This window comes from Cyprinodon tularosa, unplaced genomic scaffold (genome assembly GCF_016077235.1).
Source record: "Cyprinodon tularosa strain WSP-4 unplaced genomic scaffold, ASM1607723v1 ctg10, whole genome shotgun sequence".
In the NCBI taxonomy this organism is placed as follows: Eukaryota; Metazoa; Chordata; class Actinopteri; order Cyprinodontiformes; family Cyprinodontidae; genus Cyprinodon; species Cyprinodon tularosa.
Window position 1 is genome coordinate 431,116 of NW_024037782.1, and position 27,639 is coordinate 458,754.

Below are 27,639 nucleotides of genomic sequence, written 5' to 3' on the forward strand. Positions count from 1 at the left end.
GTGTATCACATCTTTAGGCTTTGCACAATGTTGCGAGGGACCAGGAGTATGTTCTCCTAAAAATGTTGAAATTTAGACTCTGCTGTTTCCTGCATCTTGATGTGGAATGCAGCAAACTTTGTCTTTGTTACAACACTACTTTTGTCCTGATTATGGGAAGTATGGGTGCTTGACTAATGGTGGAAATTTCATAAGGAAGACATGATTTCAGTTTTAGGTACAATGTTGTGTTTCATAGGTTATCCAGCAACAGCTGCCCAAGGCCAGTTTGCCTCTTGGGGTTTTTTCCCCTACTTTATGTGGCAGCTGGAAGTAGATGTTAGCATTTTTCAGGAATGTGGTACAAACTGCAGGCACCAGAATAATAAAAGCGAACACATTTTGGTGGCAGGTTTCAAAATTTTAAGTTAATTTAGGCGTTAATAAAAAGATTCAGTAGAGTGGTCATAGTGCTCTGCATCAGCAGCGCTGTCCGTCTCCCTGCCAGCTTGCAGACCAGCTTTTCTGATTGGTTGATGTGGCGCGTCGAGTAACAAAACTCTTACTTTTCCAACTCCAACATCTACTGCTTGTGAAACTTTGAACATTTGAGCTAACTTTCCGAAAGAAAAACGAGGCGTACCAAAGCTGTACATCCAAAAACAGGGCGCACAAATATTTTTAGTAAAGGGCGTACAATGTACGCCCGTACGCATTGATAGCTAAAAGCCTTCTTCAGGATATTTAATATTAATTTCAACAATACTAGAATGTTTTTACCAGTAAAAAAAAACAAAACCTTATCATAATTTATCTAATTACAGTTTGCTGGGGAATAAATCAGGGCAACCTTGGATTAAAAATAATATGAGCGAAGACTATATAGAGGACTTAATAGTGAACTCAGTTCACAGACCGTTAGGAGAGATTTTCACTACTTTTTGCTCCCCATTAGTCACGTAACTCCTCCTCCACTGTGCCATCTTTGTCCACATCAATACCAAACTGATAAACTAGTAATAGGATAAAGATGATGAGTAAACATAGGTCAAAATAACAAGTTTCATGATCATGACTTAAATATTGGTTACTTTCTCTCCATTGATTACTAAGAACACATTTGTTCTTGCTTTTTCCTGTTTTCAACAACCAATCAACTAAACTACTCAAAACAGACTCAAATCTACATCACCTTAAAGATTTACATGACAATACATCTGGTTGTGTGTAAATGTATGATGTGCCACTCACTTTGACGTACTGTCCAGCAAAATCTGTGACCTCTGAGGTGAAGCAACCGGAGGCATCCACAGGGCAGATCGGAGCTTGGTCTCTCTGGATGATGTTGTATTCTGCGCATACCCTGTAATCATCCTGGAGAGACAAGAATGTAATTTACATGGAGGTTTTACAGCTTTTTATTTAAAGATGTATGTACTTACAACCTTAAACTTAAGGCACAATCTAAACAAAAGTCATGATGAGCCCTTTTCTTTAATTTTCCAGTTTAAACGTGTCACTACACATCAAATTCCTTGCTGAGGTGGACAGCTTTTACAGCATTGAAACAAGTTCCTCTGGCATGTAGCAGCTATGCATGAAAGATATGAGCACTGCCCAGCTCGAAATGTAATTTCTATTCACGCACCCTGTCAAGATCCAAGACAGATGACTCACTAGCTCATTTCACATCTAGTCATAACAAAATAAAATTTGAATAATGCAGTTGGGCGGTGTCTTTTTTCCGACAATATATCTTCAGAGTAAAAATATTCACATTTCAGGATTTAGTCTACAAAAATGTCTAAGAGAAATTACATTAAATGTAAGAGAGGGAAAGAATAAAAAGCAAATGAAAAAGGCTAAAGTGAATTCCTTGACTTCAAATAAACTTACCACAAAAACAATTATTTTGATTCCTCTGATTTAAGTTTAACGAGCAAAAAATACAAACATGCAAGTGGTGAGCAGTATTTTGTTGCACTAATGCCTGTGATAAAAATTTAAAAAAATATTATTCTCGCTTTGCAAAGAAAGGCTGAACACCATGTCCTATTTTCGGCTCTCACACAGAAATCTCAAAGCTGGGATCCTCTGAGCATTAAATAAATAAAAAAATGAATACATTCTAACATTTCCTCCGATACGATGGGGTTTTACAAAACTTTCCTGCGGTTATTCTCACCAATCATTTATTTGATCAAATCCCCATTTGTATAATCTATCATTCAATGATTCCTAAATCACTTCACTTCCTTACTTCAATTTTGTTTCCTGAAGGAGACAAATGAGATCCAACACCGTGATGCTTCCCTGACAAAGTACCCAAAAGTTAATGATGGATGCATTTAGCTAGTGTCCTCATCTGTTATTCACCTAAAAGCTCAAAGTGAACAATCAGGACATGGAAGTATTTCACATTTCTTAATATCTATATTTTTCTTAATATCATTTTTCAGGGAACAGAAGGTATGAACAAAGTTTTTTTTACAATACAGCATAATTTTCCTGAATATAAACTGATTGGCCACTTTACCACACAGCACAGTCATTTGACACATTAACAAATTATGATTTAAGTTTTTGAATTTTACTCACGGCTCCAAAGTAAGGGGCCTGATGGACGACCCCGGTACCCTCCTCCTCCTTGACGTAGTTATCCGTCAGTACCTGGAATGCTCCTTTCTCTGCAAACTAGGAAAGAAGAATTTCATACAGTTCACAAAAAATAATTAGCAGCAACATTTAGTATTTTTAAATAGTTTCAGAGTTCATGTACCCTAAACAGCAAGAATCTTCCTGATACACAAGCACATTCCATTATATTACATTTAAACAAAACACTGTAAAGCATCCAGTACATGGAAATGTATCCAGTACACATTCTCCCTTTTACTTGATAAAGGGCTGTTTATAACTGGTAGCACTGTGGAGATTAATTTGGCTCCTCTGCCACCTTTTTCTAGTTAGTCTGGGCTCCAGAGTGCCATCAGTTCGGTCGCACATGTGACTAACAATTTGCAAATGTTCTTTTCCTGTGTTGCATTGTTGTTCCTAAAGCCCTCACACATCATCACACCGTGCAATCACAATATACAGAAGTGTAAATTCTGTAGCACTGCAAGATGGAAGATGCCAGACTGAATTGCTTGATGCTGTGGCAGAATTGTGTCAGAAAGCTCAGGCAGACATGGAGGTTAAACTATTGGACAGCAAGTTATGGGTGTTAATGCAATTATTCGAATGGACATCTGCAAAGAGGAGGAGGATGATGAGGACAGGAGATGTTGACAGGTGCACTCATGACTGGGCAAAGAATGACGAGGACCCTACACACTGCAAATGTGGTGCAAAAAAGCTGCTTTTACAGAAAATAAAAATAAGAAAAATGTGTTAACTAAAACTCCTTACATGTCCAAACATAACACTTTATTAATCCAAACAGAGGCAGCTGCTTGAATTTTGAGGTACATTACAATAGACAAGTTTCAACTCAATTTATTTATATAGCTCCAATTAACAACACATGTCATTTCAAGGCGCTTTACAGAGACAACTCAACCAGATCACACAGTCAGATTGGTTCAAAGTTTTCTATCTAAGAAAAACAAGCTGACTGCATCGACTTATTGACTTGACAGCAATCCCTCAATCTCCTTCAGTTTCTGCTGAAAACTTCAGGGAGCTCAGAAGGAGAGAGTTGCAGATGTCAGTGTTTATGGTCCGAGTTGTAGTTGAAGACAGAGATTCCATATTGGGTTAAATAAAGTAATTGGAGTCATGTTATCTCCACCTGCATGAGCTGCCCCCTAACCCATGTAAAACTCAGGAAAAATAGTGGGATCAGGCACCATACTGGAGTCTTCCTTGCAGCATCAGGTTATTAAAGACTGAAGAAAATGAACCAGATCAGGTTCCTCACCATTTAGTTCAATGATTGTAATGATCTTAATCGGCCTTGTTGACTGACGTCTCCGAGTAAGGTAATAAAGTATTTGCCGTCCAAGTGGACCTGAGCACCTCTGGCATGAATGCGGCCTTTTTTAGCATCTTTAAATGTGTGTCTAGAGAACGATAGAGAGAAAGAGCGCTATGAATGAACAGAGGATTTTTTTTTTTTCAAAATCCCGTTGAGGTGATGGGGTGGACTCTGTGGCAACAGGGCGGCAGCAGCATCACTGCATGACTGGCCGGCTCCAGCTGTACAGGTGAAGCCTGCAGTCTCCACCTCTGCACCCACCAGAACCACCAGCCCATCATTATTGCAGGAAGCAATCAGAAACTGGCCTTGATGAACATCTACCTCCATGCACACCAAACCGTATGTCAGCACATAGCCATCTTTGTCGCCATGTACAGGGTGAGGAATTGATGAGCCATTTTCTCTTATAATAAAGAAATGAGAATGTACCCATCTTTGAGCTGTCGCCTTCAAATGTAAATAAAGGCTGACCTTATTCAACCAGAAATAAGTAGCAGAGGTCGCTTGGTGTCTGAAGTAAACCAGAAATGCCCATCAAACTTGTCCATAGCTAACTGGAACTTTTCTGCTTGTAAAAACAACAGTTTGCGTATCACATATTTGTGTGCCAACTAGTCAACTCCTGAAATATTTGTTTGTTTATTGAACAAAATAGGAAAAAATGTATAAATTGCCTCTAAAAGAGATTATAACAGACATGCGGAGGGAGCAGGTGCACAGATGCAAACAAATAAATCAGAATAACCAACTTATATTTCTTTTATCAATAAAGAAAAAAATAAATAAACCAGTTGGACTCCTTTTAGGTTAAAAAAAAAGAAAAACTGTAAGCATTCATATATGAGACAAGAAAACACCACAAAAAAGTCCACTTACCTTAATGAAGTAGTGAAAAAGTGGTTTGTACTTTTTTCCTTTTAGGACCTTTCCAGGAAATCTAACAAAAAGCGTAAAGAGGACATTAGATAGTTAACAAAACAGATATCAGAATCTAGTAAACTGAGCTATTATCAAAAGGTTACTATTTATACGACATTGTAAAACAATTTTCAATACTATCCTACTATTTAAGATGTGCATTTATATATCCTCCATAAGGTTGCTAAAGCTGTAGAATTGACTTCCCTTGATGAAGAGTTAAGATCACAAATCAATAGCATTCTTTGTAGAAACACAGTGAAGCTTTTACTCACTTGTCCAAAATGGTATATTCACTCTCAGACTTGAAAAGAGCTCCCAGCCTGGCTTCCATCATAATGTAAGTCTTATCTGTGGTATTATCTGAAAAATGAAGGGAAAATAAGTGTTTTATGCAATTTATGACTTCACATTTTCCAAGATTTTTTCATATGAAGAACAATTTTTACATAATGCTCTTTAAGTTTGTATCACTGTGAAATGTATTTAAGACTGGAAACAGGAAAACTCAAAGTCTGTTGTGTTTTGTGGCGCAGGTTTGCTAGCATTTATACTATTTGCATAATTTTCTTTCTGTGACTGCAGCATTTTGTTTTTGCTTAGAGCGTGCCACATCTGTTTATGTCTGCTCATAGCGTCTGGAGCTGGAATTCTATTTAGGCTGAAAAAGGAAAAATAAACATAATCAGGATATATGCTTGGTGAATACAACCTTAATTTATCATTATCAAATGGTTATCAGTATTTTTCTTTTATAGGAACATAACAAGATTATGCATTTTCAAGCTATTGAAGTTGAATTGCTGGTCAGGTTTTTGATGGGTGGGCATTCACCATCAGACACATACAGCTTTACTCAGCCAGAATGACTTGAGCCGTATTTACTGCCAATCAATCTGGAAACTAGCAAATAGAAACAAATTTCAAAGGCATGACGAGCAGAGTCAGAGGTAACATGTCAGAACCAATCGAATAACTATGAGTGTGACATAAAACCATCTTTTTTTTTTTTTAAGGAAATGCTGTTAAACCTGCCAGTTGCTGTACATTTTAAATATATATCCAGCTAATTTAACACATAAGTATATATACTTCAGCGATAGTATCTAGGTGTTACTTTATTGTATGTCTCGTACCATGTCCGTTGGTTGTGCTGTTCTTTTTACATCTCCTTGCAGGTGATGAAGCAGACGGAAAATGTTTTATCATTATCTCCCTTTTATCTCCTTTCTTTCATCTTTTCTCCTTTTTTTTCCTCCTGTTTTTCCTTTCCTGTTTTAATTACATTGCAGTGTCCATATAATCTGTAAAAACTCCCTGCATAATTATAATAAAGCAATTTATATGCATAAAACAAGCAGAACACTATGGCGATAACCGTAATGCTCCACTTGTAAAAGTAAAATCTGTCGGGCTCTTTTTGGCATCAAGGCAATTATTCTTACTGCCACATCGCCAGACAGAATACTATAAAAAAATAAATTAAAAAAATGAACACATAAGAAAGCAGCCGTAGCAGTGTGTCGCAGTGAGCTTGTCACAGATATTTTTGATTTATGCCCAATTCTGAAGCGTGGTCTGCAACATGTTATTCCACACCAAAACGCAAGAGGGACAATCACAAACTAACTGTGCATCTAGATACGGCCGAGGCGGTGAGGAAGTAGGAGCAAGTTTGTGCGACAACGAAGGGACATGAGGGCGAAAAGGAGCGGGGATCCAGGTCGAAAAAAGGTCCCAGCGTTCTTGCGCGCCTCGCTCTTCTAGCTGTTCCATTTTCGCAAGTCGTTTTCCAAAACAGGGCAGTAAGGTACCAAACAGGAAATACACAGAGTATAGTGGATGTAGATTTGACCAATCAGAGGCCTCTTGTCTGCGGTCCCCTGCAATTTTGGAGAGGTGCAGCAGGGTGTCTGCGACAGGGGGGCCCATTTGTATTCACAGTGACACACACGCAGACGACCTGGTTTCTGAGTATAAATCAGCCTGTGTTTATCAATTTGGCTGTCCAGGGCCACATACTTCCACCACTGCAGGTTTGATGAGCTTATTCAGAAATGGTTTGTTTGGACAAGATGCAAAGAGACAAACGCATGAGTCTTTTGGCGATGAATAGATCTGGATCAGGTCATTCAGAATGACATGAAAAATTATGATATTGTTCACATATGGGAAAAAGTACAATACAAAAAAAAGATTTAGGTCATATTTCCCTGCAGTGTGAACTTTCCTTTGTGACCTCCAGAATGAGTCTTGACAGCAGGCAGGCCAGTCTTAGGAGGATTCATCACCTTTTTATATTTCTCCATTTGTGAATATTAGCTCTCATTGTGGTTCACTAGTGACCAACAGCCTTAGAAATGACCTGGAAACCCTTTCCAGACTGATAGGAAACAGTCATTAAAGTATTTAACATTGTGACAACAGAAACATTTTCTCACAGGTTACCACAGGTACTAAAATTATTTTAATCATTTGAAACATTTAAGCCTGACAAAATAGTGAAAAATAAAAAAGGAAAAAGCAAACATTGTTCTATGTATCATTGAGTCAGGGGGCTGATTATAAATGCATGTCATACTTTTCACAGGTTTTCCTTTTTTTTTTTTTTTTATAATCAAAATATTTTTAGGTCAATGTATCCTATTCTTTGCACTTCACGGTTGTGCATTACATTAAACTGGCACATTACATAAGACCCCAACACCTTACATTGCAGTTTGTTGATATAATGTGGCCCAAGGTGAAAATAGGGTGTGAATACTTTTAGCAGGCATTTTTTTATTAAACCACAGCTTACTGGAAAAAATGTAAAGAATTTTAAAGAGGAGTCAAGGAGAACAGCTAGTGCGGCAGTTATGTGGTTGGCAAAAACCAAACGGCTTGAGCCTGGGGAAAAGAAAAAGGGGGACAGTACGTAGCAGAATCAATAAAAGATGTTTCTTCCCCTCAGTGGGGTGAAAAATGACAGCACAGCTCAGATCTGACGCAGCTGACAACCCTCAAATCAACCAGAGACACATGCGGCAAAGGAAGGAAACGGACGGGGAGCAAACAACAGAAGACAATTAAAGGTAGAAAGGAGAGAAGAGCAATCAGAAAAATTAGAAAAATGTAGGTTTGACGATGGAACAAGGGACAAAACGCAGGGAAGAGACTGTGCTGATCCCAAAAAAAGAACACTCATTGGTATTCCAAGGCAGTCTCTCATGCAGCACAGTCAATGCAGTGAGGATGAAACGCTACACTTCAATAGCGCCCCCTGCAGTATCAACTGCACCATTGGCAGGCCAACTGAAATCTAGGTCATCCATTTAAAAACCTACCAGTTATCTCATCAGAAAGTGGAGAAAATACAGCAGGAGGGTAGCAGAAAACAGCAGCCACCTCTCCAGGGTTTCTCTTTTCCATATCTGAATAAGGACAATGCTTTTAATAAGTGGCCTCATTTGAAGTTCATCCACATTTCCAGGTTTGATGTAGACACAGCCTCTGTCTGAATTCAGAACTTAAAATCAGTCCAGGGAGTAAAGGGCTAGCAGCCCTGTCTCCTTTCATCCAATCACTATCATACAGCTATGCAGAAAGATGCATTTCTTTCTGAACAAAATAACTAATATTTCCAACACTTCACTTCAATTAATTAGATAAAAATAAGCTAAAAACCTAGTTCTTTTTCAGATTTCTTCCAGCTATAGATATTATGTAACACCCCAACAATGGTATGAGGACATGTTTGCTCCTTTGTGGTGCGCTTTAATCTTATTTATAAATGTATGTAAATAGGTGTACAGGTTCATATGTGTACAAGTTGCTACTTTAGCGTTAATTTAGTTTACAAAATATATACATATTTATATATATAGAGAGAGAAATAACTTATCATTCTGCTCTCTGCCATTTTAGAGCAATCAGCTATCCAATCAGAGCCGAGGGCCATTTTTTTTAGCAGGATGGTTAAAGGAACAGCAGTTAAAACAGATATGGCGACAAAACGTGCTGCAGAAATGAGGAAAGTGTAGAAAATATTCAACACTCTTCTAAACAGAACATTTGAGACAAGAAAAGGTAGTGAAATTCAGATCAAATAGGAACATACAATGCATTCAGACGTATTCACATCTTTTGTCAGTCTGCAAGTACAGATTTTAACACTGATTTTATGAGACCACAACAACATGGTATGCAACTATAAAGGGAAATAAAAATGTTGGGTGAGCAATTCCTTTTTAATCAGATCTCAGAGGTGTAACATGCATTCAACTCTAAGTCTTTAGGGGTATAAATTTTCCAGTCAAACTGAATAGAGTTTAAATATTTTAGTAAAAGCCTGTTTAGAAGTCTTACTTTTGGACTTTGCATGTCCCAAAACAAACTTAGAAACGTTAGAATACATGCATATAATTAAAATTTAAACCATTCCCTCGTGAATATGGATTTATAATGAGGCCTGTTGTTTCATTCACCAGCACTGCTCTGTATTCAAATCCCCAGATCTTAACATTAACTCTGACCAGGTTCCCTGTCATTGTTAAATAAAAAAGAAAATAAAATAAAAAAATTAAAAAAATCACATAGCACTGTAGCGCCACCACTATGCTTCACCAAGATAATTTTACATTAAGGGCAAGACACCTAAATCAAATGGCTGCGTAAAAAAAAAACCAAAATAATTGATTAGTCTGATGATTATTTTTCCGATTAATAATCAGATAGCAAAAGGACCCTTAAAGAAGATTTTTTTACAATATTAAACCAGGTGAAACTAAAACTTTTCCACCTATGGAGGTCTGGATATAGCATTTTGACAAAGTTTTTTTTAAAGCTTTAATGCAAAATATTCATATGTATATACATATATATTTTTGTTTTTACAATTTTTGGTAGAGTTACTGCTTTAAGATAGTTTATCTTGCAACTAAAGGCATGTTTTAGAGTCTATACTCTAGTTAATGATTAATCCATTAATTAATTAGTTGTTGATTATTTCAATAGATTTATCATAGTATCATCCATATTGTTTTGTTACACAATGGCTGAAACGTTCACCTACCAATGATGCAAGAGGTGAGCCGTCCGTGGACATAATTGGTAAAATCAGTAATCTACATACATTTGCTAGTTTGTTCCTTATTAAAAAGAACACACATTAGCTGAAGACACTTAACAAAACCATCGATGAGGGTGTTATTTTTTTGCTTTTTCTGAGATATATATATATATATATATATATATATATATATATATATATATATATATATATATATATATACACACTCACCGGCCACTTTATTAGGTACATCTGTCCAACTGCTCGTTAACACTTAATTTCTAAGCAGCCAATCACATGGCGGCAACTCAGTGCCTGTAGGCATGTAGACATGGTCAAGACAATCTCCTGCAGTTCAAACCGAGCATCAGTATGGGGAAGAAAGGTGATTTGAGTGACTTTGAACGTGGCATGATTGTTGGTGCCAGAAGGGCTGGTCTGAGTATTTCAGAAACTGCTGATCTACTGGGATTTTCACGCACAACCATCTCTAGGGTTTACAGAGAATGGTCCGAAAAAGAAAAAACATCCAGTGAGCGGCAGTTCTGTGGGCGGAAATGCCTTGTTGATGCCAGAGGTCAGAGGAGAATGGCCAGACTGGTTCGAGCTGATAGAAGGGCAACAGTGACTCAAATAACCACCCGTTACAACCAAGGTGGGCAGAAGAGCATCTCTGAACGCACAGTACGTCGAACTTTGAGGCAGATGGGCTACAGCAGCAGAAGACCACACCGGGTGCCACTCCTTTCAGCTAAGAACAGGAAACTGAGGCTATAATTTGCACAAGCTCATCGAAATTGGACAATAGTAGATTGGAAAAACGTTGCCTGGTCTGATGAGTCTCGATTTCTGCTGCGACATTCGGATGGTAGGGTCAGAATTTGGCGTCTACAACATGAAAGTATGGATCCATCCTGCCTTGTATCAACGGTTCAGGCTGGTGGTGGTGGTGTAATGGCGTGGGGAATATTTTCTTGGCACTCTTTGGGCCCCTTGGTACCAATTGAGCATCGTTGCAACGCCACAGCCTACCTGAGTATTGTTGCTGACCATATCCATCCCTTTATGACCACAATGTACCCAACTTCTGATGGCTACTTTCAGCAGGATAATGGGCCATGTCATAAAGCTGGAATAATCTCAGACTGGTTTCTTGAACATGACAATGAGTTGACTGTACTCAAATGGCCTCCACAGTCACCAGATCTCAATCCAATAGAGCATCTTTGGGATGTGGTGGAACGGGAGATTCGCATCATGGATGTGCAGCTGACAAATCTGCGGCAACTGTGTGATGCCATCATGTCAATATGAACCAAACTCCCTGAGGAATGCTTCCAGCACCTTGTTGAATCTATGCCACAAAGAATTGAGGCAGTTCTGAAGGCAAAAGGGGGTCCAACCCGTTACTAGCATGGGGTACCTAATAAAGTGGCCGGTGAGTGTATATATATATACCGTATTTTCACGACCATAAGGCGCACCGTACTAAAAGGCGCAGTCTCAGTTATGTGTCCCATTTCTGTATTTAACACACACATAAGGCGCACCGGACTATAGGGCGCGTTTTTTATATACAGGTACATGTCCCCTACTACCTTTAAATACCTCTACTGCGTATTTAAAAATACAGCGGGCCCAAAACTGAGTATGACTGTGCTTTATTCATGTATTTATTACAAAGTATTAATCAAACCTGGGAGCTGGCAGTGAGACAGACACATCGCAGATGACAGAGCGCTGTGATCACTCCTAAATTAACTTAAAATCCTGAAACCTGCCGACAGAATATGTTCGCTTTTATTGCCGGTATCCTGGTGCCTGCAGTTAAAATTATTTAGATGAAAAACAACTGCCAGCCACCGTGGTGAACCCGCAGGTCTGAGCGCCTCCGACAGAAATAGATAATCTGGATGAACTGACTGCAATTATTAAGTTTTCAGGTGGCCTTTCTCACTTAAAAACATATTAAAACTACTTTATTCCCACTGATCACAGCAAATATAGCTGCAAGATTTAGATTATTTAGATGAAAAAACACCTGCCAGCCGCCGCGGTGAAGAGGAGGAGACCCGGCCCAGAGGCTGCTGTTGAATTAAGTTTTCAGGTAGAAAAATAGAGCGGGAGCAAAACTGAGTATGATTGTGCTTTATTCATGTATTTATTACAAAGTATTAATCAAACCCATCAAAGTCATCATCCTCTGTTTCTGAATTAAACAGCTGCGCTAAATCAGACATGCCAATTTCCCCTTCTTCGCTGTCAGAGTCACTTTCCGTGTCGTGCGGCTCCTCAGAAATAATGCCGGCTTTTGCAAAAGCTTGAACAACAGTGCCAGCAGACACTTTAGTCCAAGCATCTACAATCCATCCGCAAACGGTGGCGTAACTTGCCCGGCGCTGCCTTCCACTTATCGTGAAACTGTGGTCTCAGTCTGTCATCCATCGCTCCCACGCCGCTCACAGCCTTACTTTGAACGGCCGCTTCACACCGATTTCGAGCGGTGGAAGTTCCTTTGTCAGACCCCAGAAATAACTGCGAGCACAGCGTTTATTTTTTTTCACCATGTTTTTCACATCAGCTGTGAGATGGGCACGCATGGAGTCACATATTAAAAGCGATGGTGATGCGTGGAAAAAACCACCTGGTCTCCTCACATACACCTGCCTCAGCCACGCTTTCATCATCTCATCATCCATCCAGCTCTTTCATTTGCTTTTATATCATATGTCATCAGAGCGATGTGTCTGTCTCGCTGTCAGCTCCCAGATCAGCTTCTCTGATTCGTTGATGCGGCGCTTCCAGCAGCAAAACTTCAATTTTTCCATCTCGAGCAGCAGCAGCGCATGGGCGGCGCGCTCCCGACTCGCTGCGCCTGCTACTCAAAACGCGCTGCGGGACCTTTTGCTTCGTCTATACGCTCGTCAACCGTTGACTTTGCATGTAAATTCGCTGCTTCTGCTGCACCTGCTGCGTCCGGTTCACAGCGAGCACAGCATTAATTTGTTTCACCATGTTTTTCACATCAGCTGTGAGATGGGCACGCATGGAGTCAGATTAACAGCGATGGTGATGAGTGGAAAAAAAACCACCTGGTCTCCTTACATTCAGCCACTCTTTCATCATCTCATCAATGAGGTGGTCTCAAAAGTCGCAGTTACAACACACATAGGGCGCACCGCACCATAGGGCGCACCGCACATTTTGAGGGGAAAAAGAGACGTTTATGTGCGCCTTATAGTCGTGAAAATACGGTATATATATATTTTTTTTTTTCTGATATATATATTTAAACTGAATATTTTTTTTTTGAAATTTTCTCCTCAGACAGTCTCCAAACAAGCTGCATTTTGGGTGTGTTCTCCCCTCTATCGCTCGCTCTTAGGGGCGTGTCTGGCCAGTGCACGCACCAAGATGGTTTTCGGTGCTGTTGGTCATAGAAGCATGCCTCAGCCTGTCTTGTATTTTAGCTTTTGCCAGCCTTAGCCTTTTGTTTGGTTTTAGCTCTCCCATTTTCACTTTTCTTTTACTTGATGTTTGGGTCTTCTGGCTTTGACAGCCCTGTATAGTGTTGTCCTGCTGCTGCACCTGTTGTTTCCCTTTTTCCATCCTTTAGTTATAAGTTGGGGTTGTTTTTGGGCTCGGTGTGATAAAGATTCTTAGCCATTTTGGGCCTTAGGAGAAACCTTGGTTACAATTTTTTTCTGCTAAAGCACTGGTATTTAATTAAGGTAACCTAAACCTCAACTTGTCCATTATCATGTGTGCCATGTGTTTAAACCAAAGCATCTGAAATACAGAACTAGTAAAGAGGTTCTTAGTCCTGCTCAGTTATATCAAGTTTTCCCTCTCACCTTTAACCTGGACATACAGGAACTCTGGGTTGACACAGAGGGCCAGGTTACTGGGCAGGGTCCAAGGTGTGGTTGTCCAAGCGATCAAAGAGATGTTCTCACTCTCAACCAAAGGGAAATTGACAATCACAGAGGGATCTTGGACATCCTGAAATTAAAAGCAAAAAAAGATAAATTCTGGTTGTCACTAAAATTACAATATAGGATTGTACAAATCACATGACACTTATCATTTTCAACAGAGCATAATTTTATAATGCTCAGACAATCCATATAGCTATTTCACTCATGTGAAATATTCTACTCTCTTACTGTGCAATAACACAAGCCAACTACTGTGCAGCATAGGTAATTCTTTAGGTATTTTATAAGGTCAGTACATCTCTGCAGTGCAAGCGCAATAATCCATGTCAAGTACTATGTCTACCCCCATCTCTCTACTGTGAAGATATTTTTATATCTAAGGGAAACATATTCCAGGACATTATAACTTTTTTATACTTTTTTGTACTATATACACTCTTTTATATTGTCTGCTGTATTTTTATCTTTAATGGCAGCTTGATTTAATTCTTTGTACTCTATATAAGCTACTGGAACCAGAATTTCCCTGGAGGCGCAATCCCAAAGGATATATAAGATTGAGTCTATGTCTAAGTGTAAGCAACTCCAAACATATAAAGAGTGTAGAGAAACTCTTAAAAGGAATCAATCTAATGGTTTAAGTGCATGCTATAATCTATAGGTTCTGCCGTTACATCTTTCTTTGTCATTTACTAAAAAAATAAATATGGACTTTAAGACATTGGCAGTGCTTCGTTGTTTAGAACTACAACCTTGTATTGAGCGGAGTGTAGTCTGAATATCTTTTAGTATGAAAAAAAAAAAAAAAGCTAGAAAACTTTTCAGTTTCATTTTTGAAGGCAAAAAACCTAACAAGCTAAACTCTTTAATGGACAGACCTACTAAAGGCATTTTCTAGAAGCTATATTTAACTGAGATAATGAATTTAAAGAATTGGAATTATTTGCTTACAAGGCAACACCAACATCCAAAAAAACAGATTGCATGTAAAGCTCTTCCTAGCTGTGTTTCCATTCAAATGTCATGCAAACTTTGAACATTAAAATATTGAAAAAAGAAAATGTTGATTAGATATTACAGCCTGATACAACTGAAGCTGTCCCATCGCAGAGAAAAGGGAGAAATAAAAACATGATATCATTACATTGAATGCAGAAAATACACTAGTTTGAAAATGAATCCCAACTTGAGCCCACCTTGTAGTTCTGATTTGACTCAAAGTTGGAGAGGGGGGTGTTGCAGGCAGTGGAGTAAGGCATGACCTTAACCCCCTGATATACCAGACCCTTGTCGTACAGCTGTTTAAACACCCACCTAAAAAAAAGAAGGAAAAAAAATATGATTTAAAAAAAGTTTTTAAAAAATGTGCAACATGTTGGATTTTGTGTTTCTGTAATCCTTAAAAACTCATTTTGAGCTATTCTATAACAGTTGATGAAAATATATTTACTTTGATGCTATGGGGTCTTCTAGATGTACTGAGGAATTAAGGATGTAGCCTAAATGACGCATTAAAATTCCAAATTAAATCAAACTCTACATGTGAACAGACTTTTAGTTTAACTTCTTTTTCTCAAGTTATTTTTCTAGCTATTAATTCCATTACCAATTACAAGCCCTATCTACATAATTTCTATGTATAACACCTCTAGGTTTAAAGTTGAGTGACAACATTTAAAATCTTAACTATAAAATTATTATTTTGTATCTTCACACTATTGTGAATCCAATCCTAGCTTTGCAATAACATATAGCACATTGTTAAGAACCTGCTCAGCTGAAAGAGGTTAAAGATTGCAAAGAGCTGAGGAAGCATAACGTCAGAGGAATCGTAAGCATTTTTCTAATGTCACCAGTCTTATTATTAATGTAACAGCAATGATACTACATTGCATTGTTGTTTTTTTGTATTGTGTTGCTATAATCATAACCAATCCTGATTATTTTCAGACAGTTTAGGTCGATTTACTAATTTGGAGTTTTATCCAATGGTTTGATAGAAAAGGACTGAGCTTTTCACATCACGGATGCAAAAGCAAAACCATTAGATATAGGAAAAGTTATATTTTCAGTAACAAGATTTTTAAGAATTAAATACAGTGGAATCTGGTGGTGGTTAGTATATAGTTATTGGCTATAGTTATCAACCACTTATATAGATAAAAAAGACTTGGGATAGAATAATTTCTATACAAATTCTGTTTAAATTATTTGTTTATAGTAATCAAGGAATCCGCTTATAATGTTAATTTTTGGCCTTTTTATGAAAGTTATCATCTGCAAAAATAATTTTAAATTTACGTGTAGCCTAGTTATTTTATTTTTTTACTCCCATGATTCCTTTATGGGCGTCTGCTTCTGCCTAACAAGCTCGGACGTACAAGAACGCTTTGGTGTGGGTCCCAGTGCTGCGCGCAACAAGGAGGAGGAGGTGGATGAAGATGCAGAGACCGTTTTCCCTTCCGGAGCTGAGATGAGGAATGCAGTTTGCATTTTAAAGACTGGTCTCCTGCATGTTGGTTTAAAAAACTTTGACCTTTTACATCATTTTGAAAAAGTAGTGAACTCAGTGTAGGACTGGGAACTATGGATAAATATGTTAAGTGATTTCTTAATGCAGTGCAACAGACCCACAACACAAAACAGAGGTAGTTTGGTTTAATTTTCTGTAGCCTATGCAGTTATGTTCTATGTTGTTGTTCTATGTAACTGTTTAAAATGTTATTTTCAGACATGTTAAAAAAAAATGCAGCAGCAGCACAACAGAGCCAACGCACAGCACATAATAAGTTACGTAGGCTACCAGAGTTATGTCGGCGCACAGCACAGTATACTGTAATTAAACTTGCATGGTACTGTAATAAAATTCAGTAAATGCGGAAGCTATCCATTTCATTTCATTTTTCTCATTGAAAAACCATACAAATGGCATTTAGATGATATTCTGCATAAAAAATAAGGGACATAATAGTGAATTCGGTTTTAGTAATCTACCGCCTATAGTGTTCAAATTGGCTCTGGACCAAAGTGATACTATAAGCGGATTCCACTTTAATGTTAAAATTACATGTTCCTTTAAATAAAACATCAAGTTTAAGTCTTTTTAAATGAATGTATATATATTATTCAGAAAATTTTAAGAGTTTAAGAAATCCATACCAGACGGTCTCCATGAACCACGGGTAAAGAGTCTTGTAGTCATTCTTGAAGTCAATCCATCGGCCCATTCTTTTCACTGAGGTCTAATGGAAATGATGAAGCCAATGGTTTATACCTTACATTTAAGACTAACTCCATGTTAAGTATTTTTTTTTTTTTATTTTTTTTTTTTTTTTTACACACACCTCCCACTCATGAGAGTATCTCATAACAATGTTTCGGCACTGCCTGTTGTACTCAGTGATGCCCATCTTGGCCACATCGTCAGGTCCTTTGATCCCCAAGGTTTTGTCGATTTCATATTCCTATAGTAGGATGAAGAATAAAAAAAAAAAAAAAAATTTACTTTTCAGATATTACAACTAGCAGCAGTTTCTTTTTTGTTTTTGTTTTTTATGACAAAGATAGGGAATAATATCTCACCACAGGCAGGCCATGGCAATCCCAGCCAAAGCGCCGGTCCACATGGAAGCCACTCTGATGGGCAAAGCGAGTAACAATGTCCTTGATGGTACCGGCTAGGATGTGACCGTAGTGCGGCAGACCGGTGGCGAAAGGAGGGCCATCATAAAAGGTGTACCTGGTCAGGTGATGGGGAAAAAATTACCATTTCTATTAGTAATATTATGGATAAAGCTGAGCTCCAGGACAAATAAATCGTAAATGGTTATTGGCAGTTCAAACTTCAAACAAAACAAAATGTTTTTGTTTTGTTTGAAGTTTCCACATTTTGTGGAATTTTTATTCAATAATGGATTTGAATAAAAAAAAATGAATAGATGTTATGATCAAATTATTTGTTTTTTGATTTTATCTACATCTATGATAATCAAAAGGAACAAAAAAAGAAATTCTGTAATAACAAAATGACAGACTCAAAAAGCCAAAACAAAGTTCATAATCGAATTAACCTTTACGAAATCTACCCCAAAAATAAATAAATAAATAAAAAAATCAGCCACAAAATTCTTCCAAAAACCTTCAATAAACTGTCATCAAGCAACCTCATTATTATTTTTTTTATCCTTGAAGAAAAAAATACTATAGCAGTGAGTGGAACCACAAATGACAAGGTTAAGTTTTAGATTTCCTTCAGTCAAACATGATTAGAGACCTATGAACAATTTCAATGTTTAGCTTGTTTTCTTACTGTCAAATGCACAAAAAGCTTTCAATTGTAAAAGTCTGTTCAACATTTACAAATGTTAAAAAAAAAAAAAATTCAAGGCCATAATATTTCGTTTACTCTAAAGCCTAAATCTGTCTGCTTTGGTTCTTTTCTGATTTATATAAACCCAAAAGAACAAACATAATATGACAAGCAGAGAAACATAATTTTGATCACTAACAAGCAAACAAACACTTACCTGGGTCTGTTCTTGGACTGCTTGAGGCATTCCTGGAAACAGTCCCTTTCTTGCCAAAGTTGCAGGATCTTCTCCTCCTCAGAAGGAAAGTTGATGGATTCAGGTACTGGCTGCACCATGGCGTCTGTCCACACATTTAAAGAAACAGCGCTAATAAGTATGTGAAGACAAAGCCAATGTGAGAGTATTGTTATTTACATATTGACATCAGTCAATAGAGCCATGTCAGGTTCAAGTCCTTCTCTTGACAACTAATGACGAGTAAGCAGGTGTTTGTTTTACATCAGCCACTAATTCTTTCAGTTCTGACATTTCATGCTAAAAAGAGCATTTAATCCAAACTCTTTATATTTGCATTTTGTGGTTAAGCATTTCTAAGTATTTAGTCCAATAATGTCCTTATTTATACCAATTTAATAAACCACTTTCTGGATTATACAGCTCACAGGATTGGCACATCCTTGTTTTAAGCTAGCAGGCTAAGCTAGCAGGTAGAAACTCAGTTGGTCAGTTTGCATTTAAAGTATCCGTAAAGTTTGTTAAATGTTGCTTTTAAATCCCTATATTTTACAGAAATGGCGGAACAATAAAAAAAATTACATAAAAAGTTATTTTAGTTCGAAAGCACACACTCACATGTACTGCAACCGGCTGCCGAGACACGAGAAATGATGCAAGCTAGAGTCAGCTCGGACGGAAGTGACGACAGACGGTCTGGTTGGCTGTTTCAAAATAAAACGTCTAACCCTATTTGTAAGACCCTCAAATTGAGTGAAATAAACGATCCCATTTATTGAAAAAACACAAAAACAACTAAGATGTAACTTCTTGTGTTTTAGGAAAGGTTAATGTAGTGTGACATAGAATAAAAACGGACAATAATCCATATAAGAAAAATTATGCTTCAGTCATTAAGTCTCAGTTTCAGATTTTCAAAGCTGAGACTACCTACCTACTTTATTTCAAATCAAATATAAAAATAACATTGTTTTCACCCTTTTGACCTGATGGCTGGCTCAGAGCTAATCTGCTTAATTGTTTCTTTTCTGGATAAAATTACCTATGAAGCTAGTCTGCCTTTACATACTTTAACATAGAAAGTATTCCTACAACAGTTCTCTCTTGTGTGTTGGAGGCTGCATATGGCCTTTCACATTTAGTTTGGCTATTCTGGTTTGTTTTCTGTCAAAAGGGAGACTCAAAGGGAAGTTCATCACTGTCACTACATAGATGGCCAGTATGAGGAATTAATTAAAAGTCAATGACGATATACATGTAAATTGTATTTTTTAATCTTAAGAACTGTGAATTGGAAATATATTTTCAAATCCTAATTCTAAATGGAGATTTCAAAACCACAATTCATAAATCCGATAATATAGTTCCTAAACACACATTTAAAAAGCTAATTGCTTTTTCCATTTCAATTTTCTTTTTCACTTTGCATTTTTTATATAATTTCTGAAGTTGCATTTTCTTTTTACTTTACCCTCTCGATTTACCTTTTCTTTGACCATGAAAACCATTTAAACCAATCAGAGTTGCTCCTCAGATGTATCCAGCTCTCTCAGTGGTTAGGCTGCCACATTTGGTTGAAAAAACTTAGAGTTAGTATTCATGAATACATTTTCTAATTGCAGTATTTAATAATTGATGAACACAGTTTAAAATTCCTCTTTGATTATTTAATTTAAAATCTGCTACACAATTTATAATAGTATGATTTTACAGCTGCTTTTTGTGTCTCTGCTTCTGTCTCCTTGAACCCCAGTCGGCCTCGGCAGATGGGCGCTCACACTGAGCCTGGTTCTGCTGGAGGTTTCTTCCTGTTAAAAGGGAGTTTTTCCTCTCCACTGTCGCTACAAGCATGCTTAGTGTGAGGGATTGTATTTGAGTCAATGCAATCAACTGGTTTTCCTTAGATAAAAAACTTTGTATGAATTTGATTGTATGATCTGGTTGAATTGTAAAGTGCCTTGAGATAACATGTGTTGTGAATTTGGCACTATATAAATCAAGTGAATTGATTTGATGTTACATTTGAAGTGGATGTTTTTCTTTCTCAGTAACTCTCCTGTTCGGGTCCTCCATAACATACTCCTATAAACTGTTGCAGAACAAATGATCACAATTCAATATTCTTGAAAAGATTTATGTTGCATATTTTCTACTTTAGTTTTGTCATTCGATTTAATACATGCCCTTGAGATCGACAGCAGAAAATGCTATCTATAGCACAGAAACTTCAATATTTTTAACCTTTTGTTACAAAAAAAAAAAAAAAAAAAAAACATGGGCAACACATTACATGCTGCTGAAATGACCTTTATGCATTTGGTAGCTTGGTTATTTTTTTTACAGATGAGAAGGTCTGTATTCCACTTTATATTTCTTTTCATAATTAAGTGGAATAAGTAGGCTTTAAGAGGCGTGTCAGTCTCTACACATTAAAAGGTTTTAGTAAAGGTTGGTCAGCATATCTTCCAGGCAGCTCTCTCTGGAGGTATTTCTAGGTACTCATCACGAAATGGAAACCTAAGAGCAGAACTTGGAACCACTTGAGGGGCATCTCCCTCCTGGCATGAAGAACATTTTTAAAGCAGATTGTTTTAGCCATTTTCACTCTATAATCTAAAGTGTTTTTCAGGTTTAATTCCTGTTTCTCTCCTAGAAATATTCATTGGATAGTCTTTTACTGTAATTAATGCTTTCTTTTCCCTTTTTCATATGAAAACTGATGCAGATCTAAATTTTTTTCATTCCTAGACAGTCACCTATAAAGCTAGTTTACCATTACCTTATCTAACACAAAGTATTTAAAGATCAGCATCTCTATATTCCTTTTGTTTCCTTCTGTCTGCTGATATAGTGCAAACTCTTGTCACTAGCAGGCACTATTCCTGTTAAGTCAGTGACAGGATTCCATAAGCTGGATTTATTTTAAACAGAAAAATGTTTAATCTGTCTGCATGATTTTAATGTTCTCTTAAAAGTGTGTTGAGATCAAATGCATATCAAACTAAATTGACTGTAAAACCTTTAATTCATGTCAAGAACCATCATCAAATGTCCCTGAATACTAAGGGACATTCCCTGCTGGTTTCCAGTTAAGCCATTTCACAGCTGCATTCTGCGTAGAGCAACGATGGTGCTGGAGAAAAACATTTTCATTCAACCCTATGCAAATAATTAATTTAAGGTACATGCTCTTTAAAGGCTTCAATGATTTGAATGCCTTCTCTCCTAGTGTTCTCTCTTAATCATGTCAAAGACAAAGCATCTGGAGTCTGAAAAGGCTCTTTAAAGTGTAGAGACTAAAACTACAATGTAAATGGGAGCAGTTTTTGTTTTTACAACCAGAACTGTAAATTAAATCCAAGTTTAATTCATACAGCTGAAGCTCTTTTACTATGATGGACAAGTGACCTTAGAAAATGGGTTTGGCACCCCTTATCTAAGTTATTCAGACGTCAGTTTTAGCTCCATCACTAATGACTGTTGTGAACTTGCTGTTGCTAAGCAATACGAACTACTATTGGATGGAAATTTACCAATACTGTATGTTTATGTATTAAGACTAAACTCTAAATTCAGATTTGATTAAATGAAGACATTTCAAATGGAGATCCAAGGATAAAAACTGGAATTGCATCAAACTTTCAATAACCTACACAAAATCTGGACACAATTCAAACTTTTCATGAGCGACTACAAAATGTGACTTTTAGAATACTTTGAAAAGTTCAACCAAGTTGCGTTGTGTGTTTAGGAGACTATGGAACTATTGGTTCTTTATAAAATGTTAAAAAAAATTTACTTGAAAGATTGCAACTACTTCTGAGAAAAGAAAAGGATATAGACAGTTTTTAATGCTGCAAATAACCAAAATTATTAAATTTAGAATTGAACTGGAGTGGAGAAAAAAAAGGAACATTAGTTTTCTTCATTTTAACCTCCAAAGTGTTTCTGTTTTGATGTAAAAAAAACAAACAGCTAATATACAGAGAGAGAATACACATGGAACAAAACAGAAAGGAATCCCTTAGTTAACAAAGCATTGCTTTATTATGTTGGTGTTTGTGAAAAGATGACAAAGGGGAAGCAAACAGATCATTTCTGAGCAGCTGCTTTCCGCGCCGCCTTCAGACCCTTCTTATTATGCTTCTTTGCAAAACGCATGTTCCTTAGGAACTTGGGGTCCACCTGCAAAACAGAAAGGTTAAAAGGAGTTAGCAGCTGCACCAAATAGTACATCCTTAAAAAAACTAATTTAACACAAAGGAACAAATTCTTTTATTGCAAAATATGCACAGAATCATGAAATTTTGATGTAGTTCAGAATTGGTCAAAATTTGCCTGCAAATTTGTACACATTTCATGTTTCCATACCAGCTCCACCAGAAATGAACAACGGAAACTGTTTGAAATGGATTAATTCATAATGGTACTTAGTGACTTTCTTACACCTATAAGAAAAACAACCTGCAGCTCTTTAGAACCTTAAAGCAAATAATTTAGTAAATATAGTCTTGTTCAGCTTGATGTAAGATTTTTCAAGCTTTAGTCCAATTAGGTCTATCCAACATCTGATATACTCATTAGGATCTAAGAGCTACATGGTCATTGGAAAAAGTATCCTCATAATGTAGAATAGAACTGCATTTGGTTCAGAATTTTAGATTAGATTTAGTATTGTTTCCCTGTTGCAATTTAGCTAAGCTAAATGAATGAGTTATTAACAGGCTTTTGCAGCACAAAAGAAGCAGAAAAATAAACTGGACTGTAAGGCCAGAGGAACAGGGTTAGGAAACAGTGTAATTAAGGACAGTGAAAGTCCATCCAGCTGGACAAATATAGTATACGTGGAAAGTCAATGACAGTCCAACATTTAATTCACAGACATCAACATCTGCCAACAGTTCAGAAGTTGAACTAATGTTCTGTAGTTTGAAGTCAGATAAAATATCAATGAGTACTTGATACTGCTAAAACTGTAAATCTAAGTAAATCACCTTTTCTTAAAATAAGTGCATCTTTTGTTGAATTGAGCAGGTAGGTGGGACACATTGCCAATGGAATAAGATAATTTACATAAAGAAAAAAACAACTGCAATTAATGATTTAAAGTGCATAATATCTGATCATATTAATTTAAGGGGAAACTATTCACTCCATTGGCAGATCATCTTATTTACCTACTCAAATTAAGGCTAAATACACTTATTTTAAGAATTTGTTACTCTGTTGTAGATTGTTTTTGCAGCGCAGATTATTTTAAACAGCTTACCCTTAAAAACATTTAGAGGTTTTTTAAGTCACTGTCAAATAATTTCCTCTTGTACAGATAAACCAAAGCGTGACCAAATATGCAAATTAGCACCAAACAACTTCTAAAGGTGCGCAAACAGTCAACACGAATCCTGCAAAAATTTAGCCAGTTTTGTCTGCCTTTGCTTGCCTCGATTTTCGCCCTGGCCAGGGGATGCATTTTGCACGAAACGCAAACTCGAAAGCCTCTTCGTCATGGAGTCAGCTTATCTTTTATTTCACCTCATCATAACACGAATTTAACTGGCTATGTTTTTACTAGGTTCACCAGATTCCCAGAGATGGAACCAGTATGGGGAATACTACATCTGTAGTCGCGTTTATCATCACTTCTGCCTATCCGTGACCCCATTCGGGGCCCTGCTGTCCTGCATTGGGGGGACGAATCACCTAGACAACAGAGGGTTAGGTGAGACAGCATTGTGGAACTCTGGCAGGAGCACCGGGTAATCAGTGTGAGAAACCGACGGAGAAAAAAAACAGAACCGTGACCAGGCTGCCAGCCATGTCACCATCTTTAACTATAGAAACCACAGCAGGAAAGCTGAGGATCCCCCCCTCAGGTAATCAGGGCACTAAAATGGGTAGAGGTGGCAGAAAAGGAAGCCCGCTGGGGAAACGGCACCAGCGGGAAGAGGCAGCAGGTGCAGCGCTTCACAAGCATTTTAGCATCAGACACGAGGTACACGCTGTAAACGCAGCTGCAGTTGGAAAAATTTTACTTTTGCGCACATAAACCAATCAGAGAAGCTGATCTGGGAGCTGGCAGGGAGACAGACACATGATACAGATATAGATGATACAGATCACTATGATCCCTCCACTTAAACAGTTTATTAATGCCTAAATTAACTTAAAATGCTGAAATCTGCTGGCAAAAAACGTCCGCTTTATTATCCTGGTGCCTGCAGTTTGGAGTACGTACATGAAAACTGCCTTCCAGCTGGCGCGGCAAACCACAAAGAGACAACCGGGCTAGAGGCTACTGTTGAATGGGATTCCTAGTGACAGCACACGCATATCCAAAGCGACCATTTTTAAAGTGCTTTAGAATCGCAAAGGACCCCTCATTTAATATATACTTCTACTACTAACCACGATAACCTTCGCCATTTTATGTGGAAGCTATCTGGAATTAAAAGATTATTTTAACTTGTTTTAAACATTACAACAGTATTAAGAAACAGGGAGATACTATCAACTATCACTAATGAGGATATATTTAACGTCAAAATACCATGTTTTTCACTGTCAAGCATCCAGAAACACGTCAGGATTTACATTTGGTTTCTCTTAAAAATCTTGGATGGACAGAAAAATTATGCAGATTAGGGTTTATTACTGTCTATTAGACCGTCTTTCATCCTACACCTGCTGCAGGTTAAAAACAAGTCTTGTTAGAGCTTGTTGATTAAGTTTAGCCTTAAACTTTGTTTTACAGACAATCCATTTTAAGATATATAGTACAATATTACATTTCCATCAAAGAAACTGCTCATCTCTCTTTGCGAAAATTAAATAAAAAGCCTCATGTGAAGATAAAAAAAATGGAGATGCCGTTTGCTTTTAAGGCAAAATATTCAGTGTCGATAATTAATAGTACACTTTTTCTACCACAAAACGTATTACCGGATTAAAAGAGGTTAGAACAGCTAAGCGTTGCAGTTTAGTAAAGATTTTTTCTAGAATTTATAATACAAAACAGTATATAAAAGAAAAACTGTTGCCCATGAGGATCACAATTTGTTTACCATCAACCTGCCATGAGACAATACCTGAATATTAGCTGTTGTGGCCAAATCTGCTATATTTAAATGACAGTAATGCACTCGTGTGGATTAATGTGAGCTGTCTAATTGTTAAAGGGATGCATACAAACTTTTAAATACAGTCAAATGATAATATACAGTAATCTCAGAGGAGAAGGTATGGCATCAGTGATCGGGTGAAATGTAATAGGGCCACTATTTAATCAATTTGAAAAAATAAACTGGACTTGACTTAATTTTTTTAGGAATTCATGCAATTGAATTCAATTTCACTGCCTCTTTTTGCTATCAAAAGATTATTATGGTTAAATAATTAACCTCCAACAACATAAAAACAAATCTGAGGGTAGAATCTTGCAACCTAAAGACAAAGGCCTGCATTTTTAAATACATACCCCCTTCAAAGACTCATAGCGCTGAGATCTGGGCTTCTTGATGCCGTTTCTGTGCCATTTGCGAGCTGTGAAAACAGAAAAGGATGAGGACTTCTCCTTAAAATGAACATGGTAGACTTTCAAATAACTGGGGGTATAATAACTTACATTGGTTGTGAGTTGTGTGGTTCTTGGACTTTGCCATTTCAACTTTAGTTTATCTGTGAAACGAATGAAGCAAAACCTGAATCAGTTTGTCACCGGTCGAGAAAAACGATGCTAATTACTAATGCTAACAAGTTAGCCCGGGTCAGATGGTTAACCAACAACACGACTGTTATACTAGAGTGGTCTAAATATGTTTAGACGAAGAAAAAAAGAAGAATATAAAGTAATTCAATATGACCCAGCTGTGAGAGATACAGTGAGCTACCGGAAGACTGCCGATAAGCTGCACTGATGTTGGGGCTATTCATGTATAATTTTGCTCTTATTACGGCTAAAACCCAGGCAATACTGCCATTAAGCTATTATAAACAAAAAACAAAACTAAACACTAGAACATTTATTATGTGGCGCTTAAGACAGACGCAGATGGATGAAGATTCTGATTAGCTCAAAAAACAACGGGAAAAACTAATACCTGCCACACGATCAGGCGACAACCGGAAGAGAAAGATAGTTTGCAGGGGCAGAGGAAAAGAAGAAGAATCAAGAGAGGAAGTATGTCGAAAGTTGTCGTAGGTTACAGCCCACTGCCACCTTCTGGTGATTTACAGTATAACAAAGAACTCCAATGAACCACATGGTGTCGCTCTCAGCCACAATAAAAACACAAACATGTTAAGGCTATTGAAGTGAGGCCCTTTATGAACCAAAGAAAAAAAGATCACAATGTTCTTAGCCTCTTAATTTCCCATCTAAATGTAAATAACGTGTCACTCACAAATATCAAAACTCTTTTTGCAGGGACAATGCTTTACTAACAAAATGATAATAAAATTCTGTATAAAAGAATGTCTTTTAAAATTAGTGCTTTTCCACTAAGACACACATACATACATACATACATACATACATACATACATACATACATACATACATACATACATACATACATACATACATACATACATACATACATACATACATACATACATACATACATACATACATACATACATACATACATACATACATACATACATACATACATACATACATACATACATACAATCAGGGACATTTTTATTTATTTATTTTATTTATTTCAGAGGATGATTGTCTTTCTAATTGTAAAAATATTTTAATATATACACTGTTTGCAGTTAGATAGATAGATAGATAGATAGATAGATAGATAGATAGATAGATAGATAGATAGATAGATAGATAGATAGATAGATAGATAGATAGATAGATAGATAGATAGATAGATAGATAGATAGATAGATAGATAGATAGATAGATAGATAGAGAGTATTAGAGACAGTCATAGTGTAATTCTCTCAGGATGCTAGGCACATTTAGTCCCATTTAGGCTCATTTCGGCTCAATTAATCCCACCCAATTCTCTTTTTCGACCTTGGTAGGTAATCAGAGATGAGCATAAGGTGGAACTTGCAGCTAACCACGTTTTACATTTTCATTTTCTTCACTTTAGGCACAAGGCTGTTGATGTGTACAAACCAGTCTTCTAGCATTCAAACTCTCCTGCTGTATAATGGTCTATTAGTCTAAAAAGTGAGCCTTGATACTGTACTAACCAGCCCTCA

At 37.1% G+C, this 27,639-nt stretch overlaps 2 protein-coding genes across 3 annotated transcripts in view; both read right to left on the reverse strand.

Annotated features, from left to right (window-relative positions):
• iars1 (isoleucyl-tRNA synthetase 1) overlaps positions 1-19,103 on the reverse strand; it is a 71,109-nt gene extending 52,006 nt beyond the window's left edge. The window contains exons 1-11 of one of the 2 annotated variants that reach the window (XM_038290728.1): positions 19,030-19,103; positions 18,394-18,517; positions 17,450-17,606; positions 17,212-17,331; positions 17,027-17,109; positions 15,064-15,181; positions 13,784-13,931; positions 5,155-5,242; positions 4,838-4,898; positions 2,578-2,673; positions 1,231-1,353 (exon numbers count right to left, since the gene is read on the reverse strand). In XM_038290728.1, coding sequence (XP_038146656.1) covers positions 1,231-1,353; positions 2,578-2,673; positions 4,838-4,898; positions 5,155-5,242; positions 13,784-13,931; positions 15,064-15,181; positions 17,027-17,109; positions 17,212-17,331; positions 17,450-17,606; positions 18,394-18,512 — 1,113 coding nt within the window. In that variant the 5' untranslated portion in view covers positions 18,513-18,517; positions 19,030-19,103. Of the gene's footprint in view, positions 1-1,230; positions 1,354-2,577; positions 2,674-4,837; positions 4,899-5,154; positions 5,243-13,783; positions 13,932-15,063; positions 15,182-17,026; positions 17,110-17,211; positions 17,332-17,449; positions 17,607-18,393; positions 18,518-19,025 lie in introns of both variants that reach the window. The other variant, XM_038290804.1, reaches the window with a different exon arrangement.
• Positions 19,104-22,435: 3,332 nt separating this feature from the next.
• Positions 22,436-26,611, reverse strand: rpl29 (ribosomal protein L29). Its single transcript, XM_038291057.1, has 4 exons — positions 26,508-26,611; positions 26,033-26,085; positions 25,886-25,950; positions 22,436-22,596 (listed from the first exon to the last, which is right to left on the reverse strand). The coding sequence occupies exons 2-4, from the start codon at positions 26,067-26,069 to the stop codon at positions 22,504-22,506; spliced, it is 195 nt and encodes a 64-aa protein (XP_038146985.1). The 5' UTR covers positions 26,070-26,085; positions 26,508-26,611; the 3' UTR covers positions 22,436-22,503.
• Between the last annotated feature and the right edge of the window lie 1,028 nt (positions 26,612-27,639).